Here is a 23131-nt window from a genome sequence, read left to right on the forward strand (position 1 = left end):
TCCCCTTCACCTGACCCAACCCCTAAACCCTACCCACACTCTGACGTGGGCAAATCAGGTAACACTCTCAAAAAAGCCCCTCTGTTTATGGCCTCGCCCACTGATCATTACTGTCCTGCAGAGACCTGTACTTGCCTTTAAAGGTGCCCTATATTCAAAATTTGAATTTACCTTGGCATAGTTAAATAACAAGTGTTCAGTACATGGAAAAGACATACAGTGAGTCTCAAACTCCATTGTTTCCTCCTCCTTATATAAATCTCATTTGTTTAAAAGACCTCCAAAGAACAGGCGAATCTCAACATAACACCGACTGTTACGTAACAGTCGGGGTGTACGCCCCCAACATTTGCATATGCCAGCCAATGTTCAAGCATTAGACAAGGGCAGGCAGTATTAATATCTGGATCTGTGCACAGGTGAATCATCAGACTAGGTAAACAAGCAAGAACAATAGCGAAAAATGACAGATGGACCAGTAATAACTGACATGATCCATGATATCATGATATTTTTAGTGGTGTTTGTAAATTGTCTTTCTAAATGTTTCGTTAGCATGTTGCTAATGTACTGTTAAATGTGGTTAAAGTTACCATCGTTTCTTACTGTATTCATGAAGACAAGACTGTCGTTATTTTCAAAACTTGCAGTCTGTGTAATTCATAAGCACATCTTCATTCTTTATAAATCTCCCCAACAGTGTGTAATGTTAGCTTTAGCCAAGGAGCACTATCAAACTCATTCAGAATCAAATGTAAACATCCAAATAAATACTGTACTTACGCGATTAGACATGTTGCATGATGAACACTTTGTAAAGATCCATTTTGAGGGTTATATTAGCTGTGTGAACTTTGTTTTATGTTGTTTAAGGCAAGCGCAAGCTCTTGGGGCGTGGAGCACGAGAATTAAAGGGGCGCACACCCTGAATCGGCGCATTTATAATGATGCCCCAAAATAGGCAGTTAAAAAAATTAATTAAAAAAAAACTATGGGGTATTTTGAGCTGAAACTTCATAGACACATTCAGGGGACACCTTAGACTTATATTACATCTTTTAAAAACATGTTATTCGGCACCTTTAAATGCAAACGAGCTGCTGCGCTCGGCCTAAGAGGGCGGAGCTTGAAGAGCTGATTCTCCGTTGTCAGGATTCAGTCAGGACACACTATAATGTCAGAAACTGCAAATATATGCTGCATGAAGATAGAACAGATATAGTTTAGTTCAATTACAGTTATAACTTATATTGACTTCTTCCACTATATTAGTACAAGCCTGTTGTCCGGACCCCGTCCAAATGATGGCCAAAACTCTACAGATTAGTTTTATGATGTTTATTGTACTTCACTCTAGAAAATCTCTGTAAGAGCTTAATAAAACACAGTCCAAGTGTGCATTAAAATATTATCCATAAACTCTCTCCCTTGTATTATCATCAACATACACAGCGAAGTACACAGAAACACTCGCTACAACTAACAGTAAACAAATATATAAAGAGCTTATGCCTTTTCTGGTGGTGCTTAATAAACTGGTAAACTTTATATCCGTAAATCAAGTCCGATGAACTGTAATAAAGTGCTCTCACCTTCAATACTGCCGTATCTAGTATCACTCTGGAGACTGGATCACTAACAGTTTGTACTGATCTATCCTTGAGTAACAACTTTTTAACACAACATCTGTTATGTATTGTCCTTTTGACATTCGTTCACAAAGCAGTCCGGTGTGAAATGATTTGCGCAGACATAAACGAATTTCAGTAGAGTTGAGGGAGCATTTTCTTTGAAAACAAAATTAATCCACCTCGTCTTCAGCAGCTCAGATTTAGGGAGTAAATGGAGAGAGCTATGTGGATTAATCTATAAAGTCTTGGGAGACGTTCTCGTTAGTGCAGAAATGGCGGACTGTGTAAACTCGCTGTGAACTCACTCAGGGCGGTTCTATGTTCAAACGTCAGCGTCTGTCAACATTCGTGGGTGGGGTCTGTGGCTAAAGTGACGTCACACTGCCAGGGATCTGGAAACGGCTTGTTCTGAGACACTGCTTATGATTTATGGGGATTAAAAAAAAGCAGTGGTTGGATTTTTATCGCTATAGGGTGGTTGTGTACACACACTGCCAACACACATTTATAGCCAAACACCATGCAAAAGTGAAATTTGCATAATAGGTCCCCTTTAATAAAATTATATAGACATATTTAAAGCAAAATGAATAAAAATAACAAAAACATAATAAATTTCTTAAATCTTTAACTAAAATTTAAATGGAAACATAAAAAATAATTCAAAACATTAACAAAATCTATAATAGTATCAATTTACAATTTTGTATCAATGATACTAAAATAACACTGGTTTGATCACTTAGTAAAGCTGCTCTGAACTTTAATACTTTAACAGTTTGATCACATGACTAACACTAACACTTTCCCCTTGCCTTAGAAAGATGGATTGGTCGAGGGGTTACTCTTCGCTGTATGGTTGAAATATCCTTGAGGGGGCAAAAAATGATTTACTGAAAAAAGCTTCCAAAATACTAGGTTAAATATTCCTTTGAGTCATATTCCTATTACAGACTTATTAAATAAAGCATATCTACACATACAGGCAGCAGAATCCTCAGGCACGGAAACTGTCAGCACCTCATCATAATCCTGCTAGATGGGGGTTTCATTTAAACACATCTGTAGGGTTTATATTAAGTCTCTCTCACTAACACATAAATAGATTTTTATACACTCTCTCACTCATGCGTACTCACTCTCTCACACCTCCTGTACAGTTTACAAAACACACACAGCAAGATGCACACACTCTGTAAATCTCAACCCCTGCAGTAATTCTGAAAGGATTTTTCATGGATTATGGAGCATTAAATCCAAGGATTATTCAAACAAATTGCATTTTACCCTCCATGCCCAGCCAACATGAAGTCATCGGACCAAACCATCTCACTGTGGGGGAGTTTGTGTGCTTTTCAAAAAAAAAAAAAAAAAAGAAAAAGAAAAAGAAAGAAAAAAAAAACACTGTTTTTTAAGCCATTTGGTTTACGAGGGCACAGGAAGTGTCCTCATAAGCCATGTTTATGTTGTAATACCCATGTCATTATACACATTTGTGTCCTCATAAACCACGTATACAAGAAAACACACACACACACACACACACACACACTCATCAGATATTTGCAACACAAACGTTTTTCTCCCAAACATTTCCATTCCATATTAGTCACTTATTGCATCATCCATGTTACCTAGCAACCTGCCATCTCCTAGTCAACCGTATCTTAGCAATGATCTCCCCCCTCCCGATGGTTTCTCTATTAGCTTGTGAGTGTGTGTCTGCCTGTCATACAAATATTCCCATCATCTCTACAGGAAGCTGTCCAAACCATTCCTACTGTATAGATTTGCAACACTCGAAAGAGTTAAAATGCCTATTTAGAACAAAACAATAAAAAAATTAACACTACCATTTCAGTAGTACAGTATATGGTATTCTTTGAGGTATGTTGTACTGCAGTTTTACTGTATATATTAAGTGTATGGTATAAGTACGAAACTTAACAGCACAACTTTCCTCAACCAGCCTTGTGATTTGACACTTTATGAGTCTCAGTAAGCAGCACTAATAATTTCCCTCTGATAGCATATCTAGGCTTCATGACCAGTGATGGGGAAAGTTGCTTTTAAAAGTAATGCATTACAATATTGAGTCCTAAAAAAGTAACTAATTGTGTTAGTTATTTGTTTATACATTACTTTTGCGTTACTTTTTCTCACCTGGGCTGGGCTTGCTTGCTTGTTTTTTTTAATAACAACAAAAACAGTTCTATTTTTGGCAAATGTTCAGGCCCTTTCACACTAAAAGTGAAATTAATAAGCCTCAGGCTGAAGGAAATGCATATTTACTCCTGTACAGTAGAGGGCGCAGCTCAAATAAACCTTTCAGCTGTGCTGCCATTCTGGATTAAAGAAGAATAGGATACAGAAGGAAGTTCAACACTTTTATTTCTAAATCTACTCTAAAGTAATTTTTGCTTATTAGTATAGGTGAATTAAATCATTGAAGGTCAGCAGCAAAGACAATGGTTAATCAAATGAGATTAAATCCATAAAGTATATTTGTGTAATTTAATATAGATAATTATTACAGGTTTGCATAACATTCTGAGATTGCATTTCACTGTTTTTATTCATTTTGAGGACTACTGAATGTTTCTGTGCAAGTCAGAAGAGTAAATGCATGTTCACATTTAATCTAGATTAGAACTACAATAACCATCATGTGTACACAGCGCACACAACACCTCTGCACTTTATTTCTCTCCACATCGTGGCAGGAGAGCTGTCAGTCAATAAATGTGAAAAGTAACTTGCGTTAATTATTTGAAAAAGTAACTTAGATATTTTGCTGTGAATTGAAAAAGTAACGCATTACTAGTTACTTGAAAAAGTAATCTGATTACGTAACTCAAGTTAATTGTAATGCATTACCCCCGACACTGTTCATGACAAGGTTTATGTATTAGAATCACTGCACATTCAGAAACACACTCCTAAAAGAGCTGCTGTTGTTCAGAAGCTGACAAAAAGGGATACAGAAAAAGCCCATCAAAGCAGTTGTGTAGCTCCTCTGAAAGAACTTTGCTCTGTGGGTCACACCAGTTTAACCTTGTAGATTGACAGCTGTATCTCTCTCATTAAGACTAAGGTTTATTTCTGATCCCTCGTTTCTCATCCTCCCACAGCTTGGCCCTATTCATCTCTTCATTCTCCTTCATGCCTCAATCCCTTTATCCTTTAGATGATGACCAGAGAAGAGAGAAAAATAGATTATCAATTAAGAAAAAAAATAATAATCTAAAAATCAATCTGACTGCAATTTAACTTTGGATTTTCATGGAGGGTTTCAAATGTATACTTTTAGCAAATGTGTATGTATGTACTACTATTCAAAATGTTGGGGATGTTAAGATTTTTTTAATGTAAAAAAAGTCTCTTCTGCTCACCAAGCTGCATTTATTTGATCAAAATACAATAAAAACAGTAATATTGTGAAATATTATTATAATTTAAAGGGGACATATTGTGCCCATTTTTACAAGATGTATTATAAGTCTCTGATGTCCCCAGAATGTGAAGTTTCAGCTCAAAATACCCCACAGATCATTTGTTATAGCTTGTCAAATTTGCTCATTTGGGTGTGAGCAAAAACACATCATTTTTGTGTGTCTCTTTAAATGCAAATTAACTGCAGCTCCCTGCCTGCTTTCCAAAATAGGTTTGAGCTTTAACAGCTTGAGCTTCTGTTGCTCAACAACAACAAAGCTGGAGAATCTCACGCAGCCAAAATGAGGATTGTCAGTAACGGTGTTCAGACTTACATTGTTCAAACCGGAGTTGACACTGATGGAGAGACTCAGGAAGAAGTTACAACTTTTAGAATGAAATTGGACGTTTCTGAATGGTTCAGGGTCAACTTGTAGGCTATCCAAGCTAACGAGACTCTAAATAGTGTTCTGTGCTCGTCTGTGCAGCCAACGACAGAGCAGTTAGCATGCTTTGCTTGAACTTTTGCCATGGCCTTAGAACTGGTACACTGTTTTCACTTGCAAAAACAAAATGGCAGTGTCATGTGTGGAAATGTGCAGATTAAGGGGCGGTAATATTATAATCTGAGACAGGGCTGTCATGATATTAGATTTTTCACACCACGGTTATTGTGGCCAAAAAATATCAATTTATCAGTCTAAATAATTTTTACTTTATTTCGTTTTTCTCTTTCAGGGTTGCTGCACATTTTTAAAGTCAAATTTAAGGCTTTTTAAGACCTGAAGAAATAAAAATGAATTCTAGCATAGTAGCCTATACATTATAGCTGTTACCAGTCAAATTAAATCATTATCAACAAAATCCATCTTTGTAATACAGAGGTGACACAGAATGAGAAGTGGCATTAATATATTTACACAGCATTTACAATTTGTCTACATAAATTTAATTCAATATTATATATTTAAATAAATTTTTCTAATTTTAAGTTTTTAATTAAAATGTACCTTAAATGTGAAACTAAACTAAACTGCCAGTAGGTGGCAGCCAGTTACTGTCTTAATGAGTGAGTCAACCGATTTGTTCAAATGACTGATTCATTCAGGAACGAAGCTCGGATTCATTCGTTCTAAACGCAGATAACAAAAACATTTCTGTTGCATGGGGGCTGTTCTGCTGTTCATCATTTTGAAATTTTCATTGGTGAAATAAAGGGGAAAAAAACAATATTAACAATACTGTGTCTAAAATGTAACTCACATTGTTCATTTAACAATAAGTTGAAGGAATATTGCATTTGTGCTGATTTGGGGAAAACGGCACTTTTGCTTGTGTGATATTGTAATATAACTACATCTTATAACATAATATAATGACTGTCACTATCGGGGCAAAAAATGCCCAGGTATCTTGAATTTTGAGGGCATATAACTGCAGGCATAGCTACATCACGCTGAGCTAAGGAGCCGAAAAACTCTCATGCTCTCATACTACTTATTTACTTTTTTCGGGTGTAGACAGAGCCTCTCACTCTCCCGCTCGGAATAGCTGCGCGCGCTGCGTCTTCTTCTTGTTTGACAGGTGTCAGCGTTAAGGTGCAATACTGCCACCTGAGAGCTCAGCCAGGTACTGGCGCTGGAGTATTTACATGTCATGATATCATAAGCGTCCTACTCATTTTAAATATTGTGGTTATCATCAATACCGGTATATCGTCACACCCTAAATTAACACGATATCGATATTTCATGCTTTGAATATCACGATTATCGTCAATACCGGTATATTGCGACACCCCTAATCTGAAAGGCTCGTTTTTTCATATGCTTGCAGAGAAAGGCTTACCAAAACAAACTTACTGAGTTGGTAGATGCACCGGGGACCCGATTATAGCACTTAGAAACGGAAAAAGTAAGATTGTCACGTTATGTCCTCTTTAAAAGAATTGCTTTCTATGTGAATATATTTGTCATGGTTATGGACTCTTATTTTGATATTCTTTTTTGTTTCCTTTAGTTCCTGTTTCCCTGAACTGTTTAAGTTAGGTTCCTTGCTTACTGATTATTGTCTTAATTTGTTCTTATGGTTTTGTATGATTTGCACCTGTCTCTCATTATGATCGTCTTGTATTTATATTCCCTTTTATGTTCAGCCCCTTGACTGTTCTCGTTTGTAATCAGTTTGTGGTAGCATTTCTCCTATGTTCTCCTGAGTGTTTAGATAATAACAAAACTGTGTTCTTGTATAGTCTTAGTTTTTGTGCGTGCTTACCACTATTGGCCATTTATTTGAAACAGAAATATTTTGTATCAATATAATTGTCTTTAATGTCAATTTAATTTGTCTTTGTTAAATAAAAGTTCATTCTATTAGGTCTTGTCTCTTGTGCAATAAGTGGTTTGGCGAGGCTTGTAGTAGCAGATGGGCTGCACTCACTACAGACTCTCAAAAACATGAATGTGGTACTTCTAGCTTCAATTTCTCCTTATTACAAAATGTATATGGGTCAGGGAGCATGATTAAATGTGTTCATTTTTTCTCATGTTTTTAAAGAATTAACTACACAAAATTAACAGGTTAAACTGAAAGGCTAGTTATCTGTCTTTTTATTCCAAGCTCTAGTTTGTACTACTTTACTAGATAAAAATGTTATTGCTCAATCAGAATTCACTACACAACCCATCCCAAACTCAGTATGCGTGCCTCCTGACCTCTAGAAATCCTTTTGGCTTTGCTCTGGACATTAACTGCCAGCAGCTGCTGCCTTTGAATTCATGTCACAGTTTTTGTGTACTGTTACAGCACAGCCTCTGCCCCACCCCCTCGCTACCCACAATCCATTACAGTCCATTATCAGACTGTGTATGTCCCAGCACAGTCACTGTGAGCAGTGATATGAGCCTCCTCATCTCTCCACTCTAAGAGACACCGCCTTAGTCATTTTAGGAAGAAAGTGTCTGCCAAGAATCTAACTAATTTGAGGATTGAATACTGTCTGCAAGTTGTTTTCTATAGGCAGTGTGTGTGTGTGGTTTGGGAATTACCCTACGTTATAGGGGCAAAATGTCCCCACCAAGGTGGAAGAATATACAGCTTGTACAGTATAAAAATCATTATGTCTATGAAAGTCCCCATAAAACATGAAAACCCAATGTGTGTGTGTGTATGTGTGTTAGTTTGTGTGTTAGTTTGTGTGTGTGTGTATGGTGGAGCATGTTTATGTTTTTATGAAGGCATATATCACTTGCTAATTAGACTTTGGGTGTGTGTGTAGTAGTAAGGACATAAATCACAAACACATTAGTCTAAATGTAATTAGTGGTCATTAAGCACGCGCACACATACACACACACACACACACACACACACACATACGTTGGGTTTCCATGTTTTATTGGGTATTTCCATAGACATAATGATTTTTATACTGAACAAACTGTAAATTCTTGCCCCTAACCCGAAACCTACCCCTAAACATACCCATCATAGAAAATGTGTTAGGTTACGTATGTAACCCTGGTTCCCTGAGAAGGGAACTCAACGCTGTGTCATGGTTTTGACGATAATGTTAATATCAACTAGAGCTACATGATTAATCGAAAAGAGATAGCAATGTCAATTCAGCCACCCACGTGATCTTATTTTATTAATGACAACGGTTTGCCTGCCTCTTTTAAACCTTTGACAAAATCATACCAGAACATTCAAATCTGTGTTCGTTCTGCTGAGCTGAGCCAAAGAGAGTAGTTTTGAACCACACAGTAGTTAACTGTGTTACAAATGTTCAAATTATCACAGAAGTACTGAGATAAAAGTTTAAAGTTAGGATATAAACACTGATGTCTGATGTAGCGATCAAAATAGAGCAAACCACCTTTTGAAACTGATTTGGTGCTTCAAATAATGGTTATTTCAATTACATCTTATGCCACTAGGTGGTGACAAGTGACTGTTAAAAAAAGATTTTGTCATTGAATCATTCATTTAAGAGATTTGTTCAAAAACACTGATTCATCCAGTAATGAAACAAGTATTAATTCAAAACCATTTTTTTAAAAATAATTCATTAAAATTAAACAAACATTTTTTTTCAGAAATTAGAGGTTAGCAATTAATTTTTTGTCAGAACCTCTAGTAAATTATATGCTATTTTGTTTAGTTTTAAATTCAGAATTGTGGGAGAATCGTGATCTCTATTTGAAACCAAAAAAATTGTGATTCTCATTTTATCTAGAATCGTGCAGCTCTAATATCAACTACTGCTACAACTAGGCTGTGAACTATGTTATGTGAGCTAGGCCAAGCCCAGAATTGAGCATCAACACCACTAGATACATCCTATGTGGTTATACAATGTCCACATTCCCTAAAAAAACAGTGACAACAGGTGCTAGGGAAAAACCCCAGAGCTCTATGCTCCAATACTTACCTCACCCGTATTTTAGCAGGGAAACCACCACAGGTAGCCCAAGTCCCGAGAGCAGGACAGGCACCTGCCTGGAGCTCAGGAGCAGAGCTGTCTAGTGAAATCCACCAACATATTCACCACTATGTCCCGGTAATATGCTTAGTCATAGATTAACAGCAGAGGAATTCGGAGTATAAACTCTTTGGAGCTCACTATATTACAAGTAGAACCGTGCCAACTTGTTACAGAAAGCAACCATAACATAGGGTAGCATAACCCTGCTTAAAATCCTAAAAACAACCAGGGAGGGGGACAAAATGAGAGAATGGGAGCAGGAGTGCCTGCCCAAATTATTCTCATTCGTCCAGCTCTTATTTTCGCTTTCACTTAGGGAGCAACTTTACAGAGGAGCAAGAATCTCTTAGCACGTCCAGCTTAAATTGTGATACAGCATACAAGAGGATGTTTCATTTTCAATCTATCCATAGCTTACCAGCCTTGTGCTCACTAAGAAGAGGCCATTAAAGCAACCCGTCACAGGGGAGTGTAACATACTACTTACACGGCAATAAATGGTAAGGGAGACAGAATGAGAATTTAGGATGGTATGTGATCTGCCCAAAATAATTCTCATTCTTCAGCTCTGTACCCTGGGAAAGAATAAAGATACTCAATATCTTTATTACTGGGATATAAGCGCTATATTACAGATGCGCTATACAGGCGGTAGAGAGAGCGGTTGCCTGGTTTTAGCGATACCCCCGCTCACATCTCCATCACAGCCATCCGTCAGCCAATCAAGATGCGTGTTGTACACATGCTTCAGACACCGGTCACGCCTGGATGCATTCCCATAGCGTCAAGACAATGACGCAGTGAAAGGGAACTTTCTGCATTTTTATATTTTCAAAAAACTATTTATTATAATTTATAAGCGGTTTTAAATCATAAGTTTAAAAGTTAGTTATATATACATTTTTAAGTATACATAAGTTTATAATGACTTTAATTCTATGAGAACAGCGAAGTCCACACCATAGCCATAACGATAATGGCACTGAGGAATGATATTTTTCAAAACGATTTTTCAAGCTGATTAATGATAAAAAACAGCCAATCAGAATCTATTCAGCTTTAAAGAGATCGAACATTGTAAGTTGCAGAAGACATACCTGTATGTCACGCTTACAATAAACAATGTTATCATTTGTTGGTGCGGACACTAATATAGTTATAGTTATCTTTATAGTTATCATTATAGTTATCATTATTACAGGTATATTTATAGACGCCTGCTTTCAAATGCTCCCACTTTCAGAGTGCTTTCCAATTGAAACACTTCCATGTGCTCTCAAACGCTCCCGCACGTTGATCATTGTAGCCATATCTGTTGAGCGCGTGAACACAGTGGCCAATCAGAGGTGTTTACGAATCAGCTCAACAGCGCTCAAAGCGTCACATTTTTAAAATGTCAGCACCGGCTTGGTATCGCGGTCGGTACTTTTGACAACACTAAGTTATTATCTGTTGGTGTGGATGGTAATATACAGTACTTACCATTAGCTATCATTATAGTTGCTGTTATAGTTATAGTCATAGTTATAGTTATTGTACATTGGTGTGGACATTCATTTAGTCATCGTCATAGTTATTGTTATAGTTATTGTATGTTGATGTGGATACTAGTATAGTTATCTTTATAGATATTGTTCATGGTGTGAACTGAACTCCTAAAATGTACACAAAGACCATGTAATGCACCTGCGATGTACACCCAGAACTGCACCCAGAGAGATTATCATCAGTACTGCTGACCAAAGTGAACTACTAAACACACCGCAAATGTCCTGTTGTGGAGAAACACACACACTCATATATTCTCTGAGTTACACCACAGAAGCATTACAGACTGAGCCGCTCTTAATAGCACTTCCCAGAGGAGAGCGAGGCCATGACACACATAAACACAAACACACTCCTCTCTAATATGACTCTTCGAAATTTACACAGAAGATAGAGGGGAATGAAGGGACAGAGACAAAAGGGAGGGACAGGAAAAAGCATAGATGAAAGGAAAAGCTGCGTCTGTCTTTGGCTGCCCTCAGTTATTGCCCATTGTCTTGTTTTCTTTCTCTCCTGAAATTAAACCAGTGTTTGTGCTTCACTGATGCACAGAAAGGACCATCTGTCACCCCCAGCCAGAAATACGGCAGGGATAGCCTATATTTCAATATTCTGATATGATCTGATAAACTTTAGGACAGTATCACATATATTATTTAATATCACATATATTTGGATTTGGCGTGCATAATAGGACAGATATGAAGACAAAAATATGAAAATTCAAAAGGAAAAGAGCAAAAAAGAATAGGGGGACAGTGAAGAAGTTTGAGAAAGATTAGAACAGAAGAAGAGATGAAAGAAAAAGAAGGAAGGGTATAATTATCCATCCAAAGACTGTCAGAGGGAAGGATTGACAGCAGAAGGAGGCAGAAAGCGGGACAGAGAGAAGATTGTCGGAGTGATCTTCAACGAAAGGTCAGCCTGGTGTCACGCTGGTAATAGGATTAATTACTGCATCTGCACCCCACCAACCCTACATCCCATTGTGATCACTCTCCAATCCCGTTCTGTGACAAACAGCCACCCTCGGGCTCTGCTCTGCACCATGTTTACATTTTAATGCCATATTTCTGAGAGTCTGCAGCTTGAAAAGGTGTGGGGAATAATCCAAATAATCTCCATGGCTACATACAGCTCGTCATAATCCAGATGGCACACACACTCTCTGAGATGAGACGAGTCTTGCTGTGTGTACAGGACACACACACACATACACACACATACTCAGAGATGGCAGAACATGAAAGGGGATAAAACATCGTAAGACCCCTGTCGTGCCCTCTACACAAACACATACACACACACACACAGAGAGAGAGAGAAAGGACTCACCCCTGGCAGGGTTTTCTGTTCATGAAGAGCACTTTGTGCTTTAACGGCTGATTCCCGTGCACAGTATGTCAGAAAGGCACATCCTAAGACAGAAAGACAGCCTGTTAGTATTTATTGACAGCTTACATTTGCAATGATTTTTTAAAATTAATATAGACATTTTCATTCACGCAAAATTGTTGTTGTTATCAATCATATTAATATATTATTAATGATATCAATTTATTACAAGTATGACCCATATTTTAAATTGAAATTCAGTTTCATATCGACTTTTTATTTTATTCTGTGCTTTTTATAGAATCATAAATATTCAGCATCATTACACATGAGGAGTGACAGAAATGTAATTTCACACTCATTACATTTTCCCAGTGAGCCTTCTGGGATAGCTTACACTGAACTCCCGCACACACACACACACACACTCACGCTCACGCTCACACTCACAACTACAAAGAAATCAGGCTGCAGCAGCTTATGCCTCCATTTCTCTGATTGAAAACGCAAGAGAAGAGTAGTAGGTAGTGAGCAGCGCAACAAACACCTCTATAGAACTATCTCTCTCTCTCTCTGTGTGTGTGTGTGTGTGTGTGTGTGTGTGTGTGTGAGATTCAGGTAAACCCTACATTATGAGGACAAAATGCCCCTACATAGATGCTAATATCCAAAATCATTGTCTTTGTGGGGACATTTTTTGGTCAACAGCTTGTAAATCATACTACTTTAAGGGATGTTTTTGAAAATGTAAAAATGCAGAAAGTTTTTTGTTATAGGTTTAGGGTTAGGGGATTGAACCAGTTTGTACAATATAAAATTCATTATGTCTATGGAATATACCCATAAAACATGGAAACCCAACATGTGTGTGTTATTTTGATATACTATAGGGTTTGTTATTATTAATTTTTGTTTGTTTTTAGTAATTTTGTTCTTTTTTTATTAGTTTGTGTTTTTTATAAATGTGTTATACGTAAGCCGTCTGTGACTGCATTTTCCATAGGACACAAAAGGAGAAATTTGAAAGAATTCCTCAGCTACTCTTTTCTATATAATGAAAGTGAATGGAGTCACCATAGTCACCATATAAGTAGTCTATATTACTTATGCGCTATATTTCATGTTTAAGTCATATGATGTCTGAAGAACAGACTGAAAACTGTATGACATTTCTCTGGAGTATAAAAGAAGATATTTTGAGTTTTTTTATCAGTGGAAGTCAATGATCACCAAAACTGTTTAGTTACCAACATTCTTCAGAATATCTTATTTTATGTTTCACAGAAGAAAGAATGTCATACAGGTTTGGAATGATGCAATGAGGAAAGAATCTAAGAGTTACATTTGCAGTTGTGTGTTTATCTGTTTGTTTGTTTGTTTGTTTGTTTTTGTAAAAAAACACACACAAAGAACTAACCCTTTAAAATCATTATTCAAAAAATGTACCAAAAGTCATATGAATACTTTTTTTATTTTATTTTATTTTTATGTTTTTATGGAAGCTTGTTTCCACCACTGAATAAAAGAATAAAAATGTAATTGTGTGTTTTTATTTCACAATTCTGACTTTTTTTCTTGCAAATGAGAATTTACATCACATAATTCTGAATTGCGTGATATAAACTTGCAATTGCAGGTTATAAAGTCAAAATTAAATGACATAAAGTTGCAATTGTGGGTTATAGTCACAATTGTGAGATATAAACTTCCAATTGCAAGTGATAAAATCAGAATTGCAAGATATAGGACCCTATTTTAATGATCTAAGCCAGGGGTGGCAAACGTCGGTCCAGCAGAAATTTCCTTCAACCCTAATCAAACACACCTAAACAAGCTAATCAAGGTCTGAAGGATTACTAGGAAGCTACAGGCAGGTGAGTTTTTTTTCAGGGTTGGATCTGAACTCTGTGTGACTGAAGCTCTCCAGAACCGGAATTTGCCACCCCTGATCTAAGCTCATGGTCTAAAGCACATGGCGCAAGTGCACTTAGGGCATGTCTGAATCCACTTTAGTTAGTTTAACGATGGGAAAAATGGTTGGCGTGCTCGGTGCATGGTCTGAAAGGGTTGTCCCTATTCTCTTAATGAGCCATGGGTGTGTTGTGGCTGTAACATGCAATAAACCAATCAGAGTTTCATCTCCCATTCCCTTTAAAAGTCAGTTGCGCTTGCACCATGGCAGTTGCCTCAAAATAGCAACATGCCAACAATGAGCCTGAACACACCTCGTTTTCAGACCAGCAGGCCCATGCGCTCACAAATGGGTGCAAATGCATTTGCTATTTAAACAACGTGGCACAGGACGTGAAAATGATAACTGCTGTATTATGCCAGGTATATGATAGGGCCCATAAAGCCAGAATTGTGAGTTATAAAGTCAGAATTTCTTGATATAGTCACAATTGTGAGTTATAAAGTCAGAATTGTGAGAAATATAAAGTCACAATTGCGAGTTATAAAGTCACAATTACAGGTTATAAAGTCAGAATTGCTTGATATAGTCACAATTGTGAGTTATAAAGTCAGAATTGTGAGAAATATAAAGTCACAATTGTGAATTATAAAGTCACAATTGTGAATTATAAAGTCAGAATTGCAAGATATAAAGTCACAATTGCATGTTATAAAGTCACAATTGCTTGATATAGTCACAATTGCGAGTTATAAAGTCAGAATTGCAAGATATAAAGTCAGAATTGCGTGATAGAGTCACAATTGCAAGTTATAAAGTCAGAATTGCGAGAATTGTGAGATATAAAGTCAGAATTGCTTGATATAGTCACGATTATGAGTTATAAAGTTAGAATTGCAAGTTATAAAGTCAGAATTGGTTGATAGTCACAATTGTGAGTTATAAAGTCAGAATTGCGAGATATAGTCAGAATTGTGAGTTATAGTCAGAATTGTGAGATATAAAGTCACAATTGCGAGTTCCCATTCAGTCGGTCACGTTCGACGTACGTCGGACAGACCGACGAATAGGAATCTCGCTAGAGAGGCCAATCTACTTCGAGTGTAACTAAAACGAGCCAATGCACATTGGCATGCAATCATATGCATCAGCTGCTCGCCTCGCAGCGCGGGTATATAATGAGCAGCAGGTGCGTTGCATCTTCAGCTTTTCGCTTCGGAGCCGAACGGTGTTTGTTCCTGTTCTCTGCAAGCGAGTGTCTGCTAGAGGACGAGTCAAGCTTTTTGGTTGAACTTCTCTTTTTTTTTCCGAGTGCAGGCGAACAGCACAGCAGCGGGGTTGAAGTCCTCTCTTTTTCTGTTGTTGTTTCGTTGCCGTTTTTGAGCAAATAGCTGTTTTGACAGCGTCGGAAGGCTGTTCTCACGGCCGGTACGGTGCGCTTTTGAGCGCTGAAAAGCCGTTTTTACGGCTGGTAAGAGTGAGCGCCTTCAAAGAGATAGAGAGAGCACACGACAGGCTGCACATAATCCCTGTCTGTGTTGCGGCGGCCGTTCCCCTGCGTGCTTCAGCACTTTTAAAAGAGTAAAGTCCCTGAAAGAGCTTACACAAGTAGATTCGCGTCTTTTTAAAGATGACATCCTACTTGTGTTTCTGGATGCGGTCGTTCCTGTCCTCACTGACGGCCACGATCACTGTTTCACATGTCTGGGCGCGTGTTGAAATGATGTTCGTGGGTGTTTCATGTTTTCATATGAGAACATGATCACGTCGACACGCCGGTCGTGACTCTTCTTTCTCCGGGAAGCTTGAGTTCCCTCTGTTGTTGGCCAGCTGCCGCTTGTGTGTAAAAGCACAGCCGCGGGTCTGCCCGACACTCTGGGAAGACCGTGGAGATCAGCGAGAGCAAACCTCTCGCTCCTCTGCGTGTCGTGTGCCGTCGAGCTGCCGGGCTGCAGCGCGGGTTGTCACGGCAACCCAGCGCTTGCTCGGCGCTCTAGATGCGCGGTTCCCTTGCATAATCTCCATTGTAGCGCCCTCTCTGGTGCACCAGAAGAGGTCTACTTTGCTGATATGGCTTGGGTGACATGAGGTTGAGGGGTTCCTTCGGGGAACCAACCCCCTAGGGCCCCTCCCTCTGTAGCGCATTGCAAGCTGTGCAGTTTCTGGATTGGATTGCTGGTCCTTCTCATAGGGGAACCTAGCATTTCATTCAGAGCTCCAGCTGAGGGACAGACGTCGATTGCAGCATCGGAGAGAGTGCTGTTATGCTCTGGAAATGAGGGTGACGCTGCCCACTGTAATGGTGTGTGCTTATGCTGACTCAGATTCGGAGTTTACAGCCATGCTTTCCTGGGTCTTCCAGATGTGCATGGAAAACTTGGCAGTATGGGGGTATGTTGGTGCCATAAATATGGAATGCCAAAATCTGCATAAGTTTTTCCTCTCTCACTACCCTCTTGGTTGGGGTGGCTGTACACAGACCACACCCACCCTGCATGTGAGGCCAAGGCACTCTTTTTGCATGAGGGTAGTTCTGTGCTGGGGTTGAGCTGCGCTTGTTGACTAACCGTGATCAAAGTCACGGCGCAGGCCCTCAGCCAGACGATGTCCACCTCAGTGGTCCAGAAGTGCCCCCTGGCTTACCTTGTGAGGTGCGAGAGGTTGTCAAGCTAAATGCTTTCTCAATGCTCCCATCTTACGAGGTGGCCTTTTCGGTGACACTGTCGAGGACTGAGCCCAGCGGTTCTCCTCAGTTAGTAGCGGATCAGGGAGCTTCCCATGATAAACCATTGAGTTCCTCTTGGGCCGCCCCTCGGTCTGCTCGTCGCCAAGGGTGTCGTCCCCTGCAAGAAACTCTGGCCCAGCAGGCTCTGCTGTGTCCATTGCGGGGAGATGACGCCTCCCGTCTCTGCAGCTGTTAAGTGGTTGGTGAGAATCACCCCTGAGACGGGCGACCCAGAGATGGGTGGGGCTGCTCTTCCACCCCTGGAGGAGGGCCGGGTGGTAAATCCTTTTATTGGGTTTGTTTCTGTTCCGCCACTGACCCAAGAGGCAGTGGTACCCAAAATTAAAAGAGCAGTTCCTCCATTTCCAGGTCTGAAGAGGGTTTGGAGAGCAGTGGGAGGAGAAAAACCTCACCACTCTCATCCCCCTCTTCTGTCGCCAGCGGACAGCAGCGAGCAGCGGGTAGCCAAAGCCTCGACTGCTCCCTCTGTCCATCTGTGGAACCAGGTAAGTAGTTGCCTAGCACACTGTGATGCCGCTTCGGGCCGCCTCACAAAGAGAGCCCCCCGAGCCGCGTCCCTGTGTTCCACCTCGCTGCCCCGCTGCGGGTACGCCGGTGGTCTCTTTGGTCCCACTTGTACGGTCTCTGCGAGCCCGGTTAGCGCTCCCCAGTCCGTCTCGCTGGCTCATTCGGACCATCAGGCTCGGCTATGCGATTCAGTTCGCCCGGCATCCCCCCAAGTTCAGGGACGTCCTCTTCACTACAGTGAAAGATGTCGTTGCCCCTGTCTTGCGTGCGGAGATCGCAGTCCTACTGGCGGAGGACGCGATGGAGCCGGCCCCTCCAGCCGATATGAGGTCAGGGTTCTACAGTCCCTACTTCATTGTACCCAAAAAGAGCAGTGGGTTATGACCGATCTTGGACCTGCGAGTTTTGAATCGGAGCCTGTACAAGCTACCGTTCAAAATGCTGACGCAGAAGCGCATTTTTGAGTGCATCCGTCCCCGAGATTGGTTTGCAGCGATCGACCTGAAGGACGCGTACTTCCATGTCTCGTTTCTTCCGCAACACAGGCCATTCCTGCGCTTTGCGTTCGAAGGTCGAGCATATCAGTACAGAGTCCTACCCTTCGGGCTGGCCCTGTCTCCCTGCGTCTTTACGAAAGTCGTAGGGGGAGCCCTTGTTCCCATGAGAGAACAGGGTGTTCGCATTCTCAACTACCTCGACTGGCTCATTCTAGCACAGTCCCGGGGTTAGTTGTGCGAACACAAGGGTTTGGTGCTCAGACACCTCAGCCAGTTGGGTCTTCAGGTCAACTGGGAAAAGAGCAAACTCTCCCCTGTGCAGAGGATCTCTTTTCTCGGTATGGAGCTGGATTCGGTCGAACAGATAGCACGCCTCACAGAGGAACGTGCTCAGTCGGTGTTGAACTGCCTGAATACGTTCAATGGCAGGACAGCGGTCCCACTGAAATTCTTTCAGAGGCTCCTGGGGCATATGGCGGCCGCGGCGGCAGTAACCCCGCTTGGTCTGCTTCATATGAGACTGCTTCAACACTGGCTTCACGGCCGAGTCCCGAGATGGGCGTGGCAACGCGGCACGTTCCGGGTGCTAATCACTCAGGAGTGCCGCCAAGCCTTCAGTCCGTGGGCGGACCCTTTGTTCTCCGGGCAGGAGTGCCCCTAGAACAAGTGTCCCGGCATGCTGTGGTATTCACAGATGCTCCTGCCACCGGCTGGGGTGCCACGTACAACGGGCATGCAGTGTCAGGGGTTTGGACGGGACCCCATCTGCATTGGCACATCAATTGCCTCGAGTTGCTAGCAGTACGTCTTGCTCTGAGCCGCCTCAAAGGGCCGCTACGGGGCAAGCATGTACTGGTCCGTACGGACAACACTGCGACCGTTGCGTACATCAACCATCAAGGTGGTCTACGCTCCCGTCGCATGTCGCAACTCGCCCGCCATCTCCTCCTCTGGAGTCAGAAGCGTCTGAGGTCGCTTCATGCCATTCTTGTCCCTGGTGTGCTCAGCCATGTGGCCGACGAGCTATCACGAGCTGAGCTGCCAGGAGAGTGGCGACTCCACCCCCAGGTGGTCCAGCTGATCTGGAGAGAGTTTGGAGAGGCTCAGGTAGACCTGTTTGCCTCACCGGAAACCTCCCACTGCCAGTTGTTTTACCCCGTCCGAGGGAACACTCGGGACAGACGCACTGGCACTCAGCTGGCCCCGGGGCCTTCGCAAATATGCGTTTCCCCCAGTGAGCCTACTTGCACAGACCCTGTGCAAAGTCAGGGAGGACGAGGAGCAGGTCCTCTTAGTTGCGCCCTATTGGCCCGACCAGACCTGGTTCCCAGAACTTTCACTCCTTGCGACAGCCCTCCCTGGCCCATTCCTCTGAGGAAGGACCTTCTTCTCAGAGACGGGGCACTCTTTGGCACCCGCATCCAGACCTCTGGAAACTCCATGTCTGGTCCCTGGACGGGACGCGGAGGTTCTAGGTGACTTAACCCCTGAGGTACTTAACACCATCACTTCGGCACTTGCACTGTCTACGAGACGTGCTTACGCCTCGAAGTGGAACCTGTTCGTCGAGTGGTGCTCTTCTCGCCGAGAAGACCCCCGAGGATGCTCGATCGGAGTCGTGCTTTCCTTCTTGCAGCAAGGGTTGGAGCGTAGGCTGTCCCCCTCCACCCTCAAAGTCCATACTGCTGCTATCTCCGCTTACCACGACCACATAGATGGCAAATCTGTTGGTCAGCACGACCTGGTCGTCAGGTTCCTTAGGGGGGCGAGACGGTTAAATCCTCCTCGTCCCCCCTCCATACCCTCTTGGGACCTCACTCTGGTGCTAAGAGCACTTCAGATTGCTCCCTTTGAGCCTTTGCAATCGGCAGACTTAAAGATTCTGTCTATGAAGACTTTGCTGCTGGTTGCATTGGCCTCCATCAAGAGGGTAGGGGACCTGCAGTCATTTTCGGTCGACATATCGTGCCTGGAGCTCAGGCCGGGTGATAGCCATGTGGTACTAAGACCCCGGCCTGGCTATGTGCCCAAGGTTCCTACCACTCCCTTCAGGGACCAGGTGGTGAGCCTGCAAGCGCTGCCCTCGGAAGAGGCAGACCCAGCCCTGGCTTTGCTCTGTCCAGTTCGCGCTTTGCGACAGTACATAGACAGAACCCAAAGCCTCAGGACCTCAGACCAGCTCTTTGTCTGTTATGGAGGCCAGCAGAAGGGAAAGGCTGTCTCCAAGCAGAGGATGGCCCACTGGATAGTGGATGCCATCGCCCTGGCTTACCAAGCTCAGGGCGTGCCCTGCCCGCTCAGGTTGCATGCTCACTCCACGAGAGGTGTCGCATCCTCCTGGGCGCTGGCTCGTGGCGCCTCGCTGACAGACATTTGTAGAGCTGCGGGCTGGGCGACACCTACACGTTCGCTAGATACTATAGCCTTCGTGTCGAGCCAGTCTCCTCCCGTGTTCTCACCACAGGTCAGAGGCATGGAGAGGCCCCGGCTTAGTGTCGGCTTGCTGCGCTACATGCGCTTCTTTTCTCCAGAGAGTCCCTACAACGCAGACCCTGTCGAGTCCTCCGATATCCCTTCGGCAGCCGACGTGGCGGAGCGTCTGGCGCCAGGCCTATACTCCGTTGTATCCTTGAGAACCGGGTTTAGGCTGGGTTCCATATGTGTGACCCTACGGGGATCCCATATGGTTGGTTCCACGGTTGCTCCTAAACGAAGCCCGTGTCTTTCCCTCTGGGAGAACCTACCCTTCATCGGGTTGGAGTCACCCCAGCTCTTCCATATGTAGCACAGCCCTACAGGGTTAGTCCATATGTACTCACTCCACATAACTCCTTCGGGGAAGGATGTGGCTTCCGCAGCGTTCCTTTCCCAGCGAAAGGGTACGCTTTCCCAGCGTTATCCAATAGTCTCACTGAATGGGTTTTGGGGAACAGCAGTGATCGACTCTCTCTGTGTTAGCCCTGTCCCACCATCCTCAGGTAAGGGGGTTCAGGTGGCTTACTACAGAGCGCTGGAAGGGGGCAGCTCCTGTGGCGCTTTGGTAGGGATTCCTATTCGTCGGTCTGTCCGACGTACGTCTCCGTTCCCTCCTTCAGGGAACGAGGGTTACCTTTGTAACCGAGACGTTATAAAGTCAGAATTGCGAGAATTGTGAGATATAAAGTCAGAATTGCTTGATATAGTCAGAATTGCGAGTTATGAAGTCAGAATTGCAAGATATAAAGTCAGAATTGCGTGATATAGAGTCACAATTGCAAGTTATAAAGTCAGAATTGCGAGAATTGTGAGATATAAAGTCAGAATTGCTTGATATAGTCACAATTGTGAGTTAAAAGTCAGAATTGCTTGATAGTCACAATTGTGAGTTATAGTCAGAATTGTGAGATATAAAGTCACAATTGCGAGTTATAAAGTTACAATTGCTTGATATAGTCACAACTGCGAGCTATAAAGTCAGAATTGCAAGATATAAAGTGAGAATTGCGTGATATAGAGTCACAATTGCGAGTTATAAAGTCAGAATTGCGAGAATTGTGAGATATAAAGTCAGAATTGCTTGATATAGAGTCATTGTGAATTATAAGGTCAGAACTGATTGATATAAAGTCAGAATTGCGAGTTTATATCACAATTCTGACTTCATAACTCTCAATTCTGACATTATAACTCATAATTATCTCGCAATTCTGAGAAAAAAAAAGTCAGAACTGCTTGATGTAAACTCACAATTGTAAGAAAAAAAGTCAGAATTGTTAGATAAAAAGTCACAATTATTTTTTAAACTGTTCCGTGGCGGAAACAATCTTCCATAGTTTTTAGACCAAATGTCACTTACAGTACATCAAACTTATTGCAACACATCTAATGCCACCACATGTGAGCTACAGCGGAGGCAAAGATTTTCAATGACTAACTACTTAAATCACCGGATGACATCAGGACTATAGTGCATGAGTCATGAACGATGACCACTTTCTGTCATACTGCAGCTTTACTGGTCCTAATATGAAAAGGAGTGGAAAAAAATCACCTTCTGTGTTCCAAGGAGAAAAAAATGCAGGTTTGAGGGTGAGTAAATGATGACAGACTATTCCTTTAAAATCTCTCTTTGTTTATCACCTCAGTGACTTAAACCACTGAGAAATCCACGATTAAATCCCGGTCAAGCCCCCAAACAGGGTTCATTCAACCCTGTAAGACACGAGTGTAAGCAAACACCCAGAGTTACACAGCAGAGTGGAAACCTAATATTCAACCGCAAGGCACAGAAAACAAAAAAAAGAAGTTCAAAAAGATGACAACAGAGAGATGGTGAGAGAGCTTTCCTGGTATAATGTCCCTTTTTATAGTAACACAGAACTCAAGCTGTGCTGTGCACTGTCACGCTTGAAGCTCCTGCAGGCGTGTGCTGCTGCTGTCCCCTACCACCACACCAGCCCATGACAAAAACACAGACAAATCACTGACACACAGACATGTATATTGTACAAGAAAATACCCTGTTTGTTGCCCTCTCATGTCCCGTTTGCAGGTGATGATTTCATTACAAACACTTCAGAATGAGTTAAATGAGCGTGCACATGAACACTACTGTAAAGAGAGGGTTAAATAACACTGTTTATTTAAATACACACTACACGTGTGAGTCGTGACTGGGAAACGTTCAGCCCCCGTCCCCTCCACACAGTGCTGAAGCGTGAAACTCGTCCCCATCTCCTTACCTTTATGCATGCCCGTGTACTTGTCCTTGATCACAGTCAGCTCGTAGATCTTGCCGAACTGCTCAAAGATGGGCTTCAGGTCCTTTTCCTCCAGATTGCGTGGGATCTGCCCGATGAAGAGTTTGATGGCGTCGGGCTCCTTCATTGGGTCGATGATGCAGAGAAAGTCAGAGGCACTGCCTGGGTCAGGACGCGAGATGAACGTGCAGAGAGTGAGCGTGAGTGAGAGAGAGAGAGAGAGAGAGAGAGAGAGAGGATGGAGGTGTGGATGCCTGTGGAGGCGGGGTGTGACAAAACACAATGAATGGATGAATGG

General features: G+C 42.1%; 1 protein-coding gene across 3 annotated transcripts in view; it reads right to left on the reverse strand.

Annotated features, from left to right (window-relative positions):
- celf3b (cugbp, Elav-like family member 3b) overlaps positions 1–23131 on the reverse strand; it is a 57726-nt gene that overhangs the window by 33432 nt on the left and 1163 nt on the right. For 2 of the 3 annotated variants that reach the window (XM_048152556.1, XM_048152554.1), the window contains exons 2-3: positions 22816–23087; positions 12433–12515 (exon numbers count right to left, since the gene is read on the reverse strand). In XM_048152556.1, the coding sequence (XP_048008513.1) occupies positions 12433–12515; positions 22816–22960 (228 nt within the window). In that variant the 5' untranslated portion in view covers positions 22961–23087. The remainder of the gene's footprint in view (positions 1–12432; positions 12516–22815; positions 23088–23131) is intronic. The other variant, XM_048152555.1, reaches the window with a different exon arrangement.

This window comes from Megalobrama amblycephala, linkage group LG13 (genome assembly GCF_018812025.1).
Source record: "Megalobrama amblycephala isolate DHTTF-2021 linkage group LG13, ASM1881202v1, whole genome shotgun sequence".
In the NCBI taxonomy this organism is placed as follows: Eukaryota; Metazoa; Chordata; class Actinopteri; order Cypriniformes; family Xenocyprididae; genus Megalobrama; species Megalobrama amblycephala.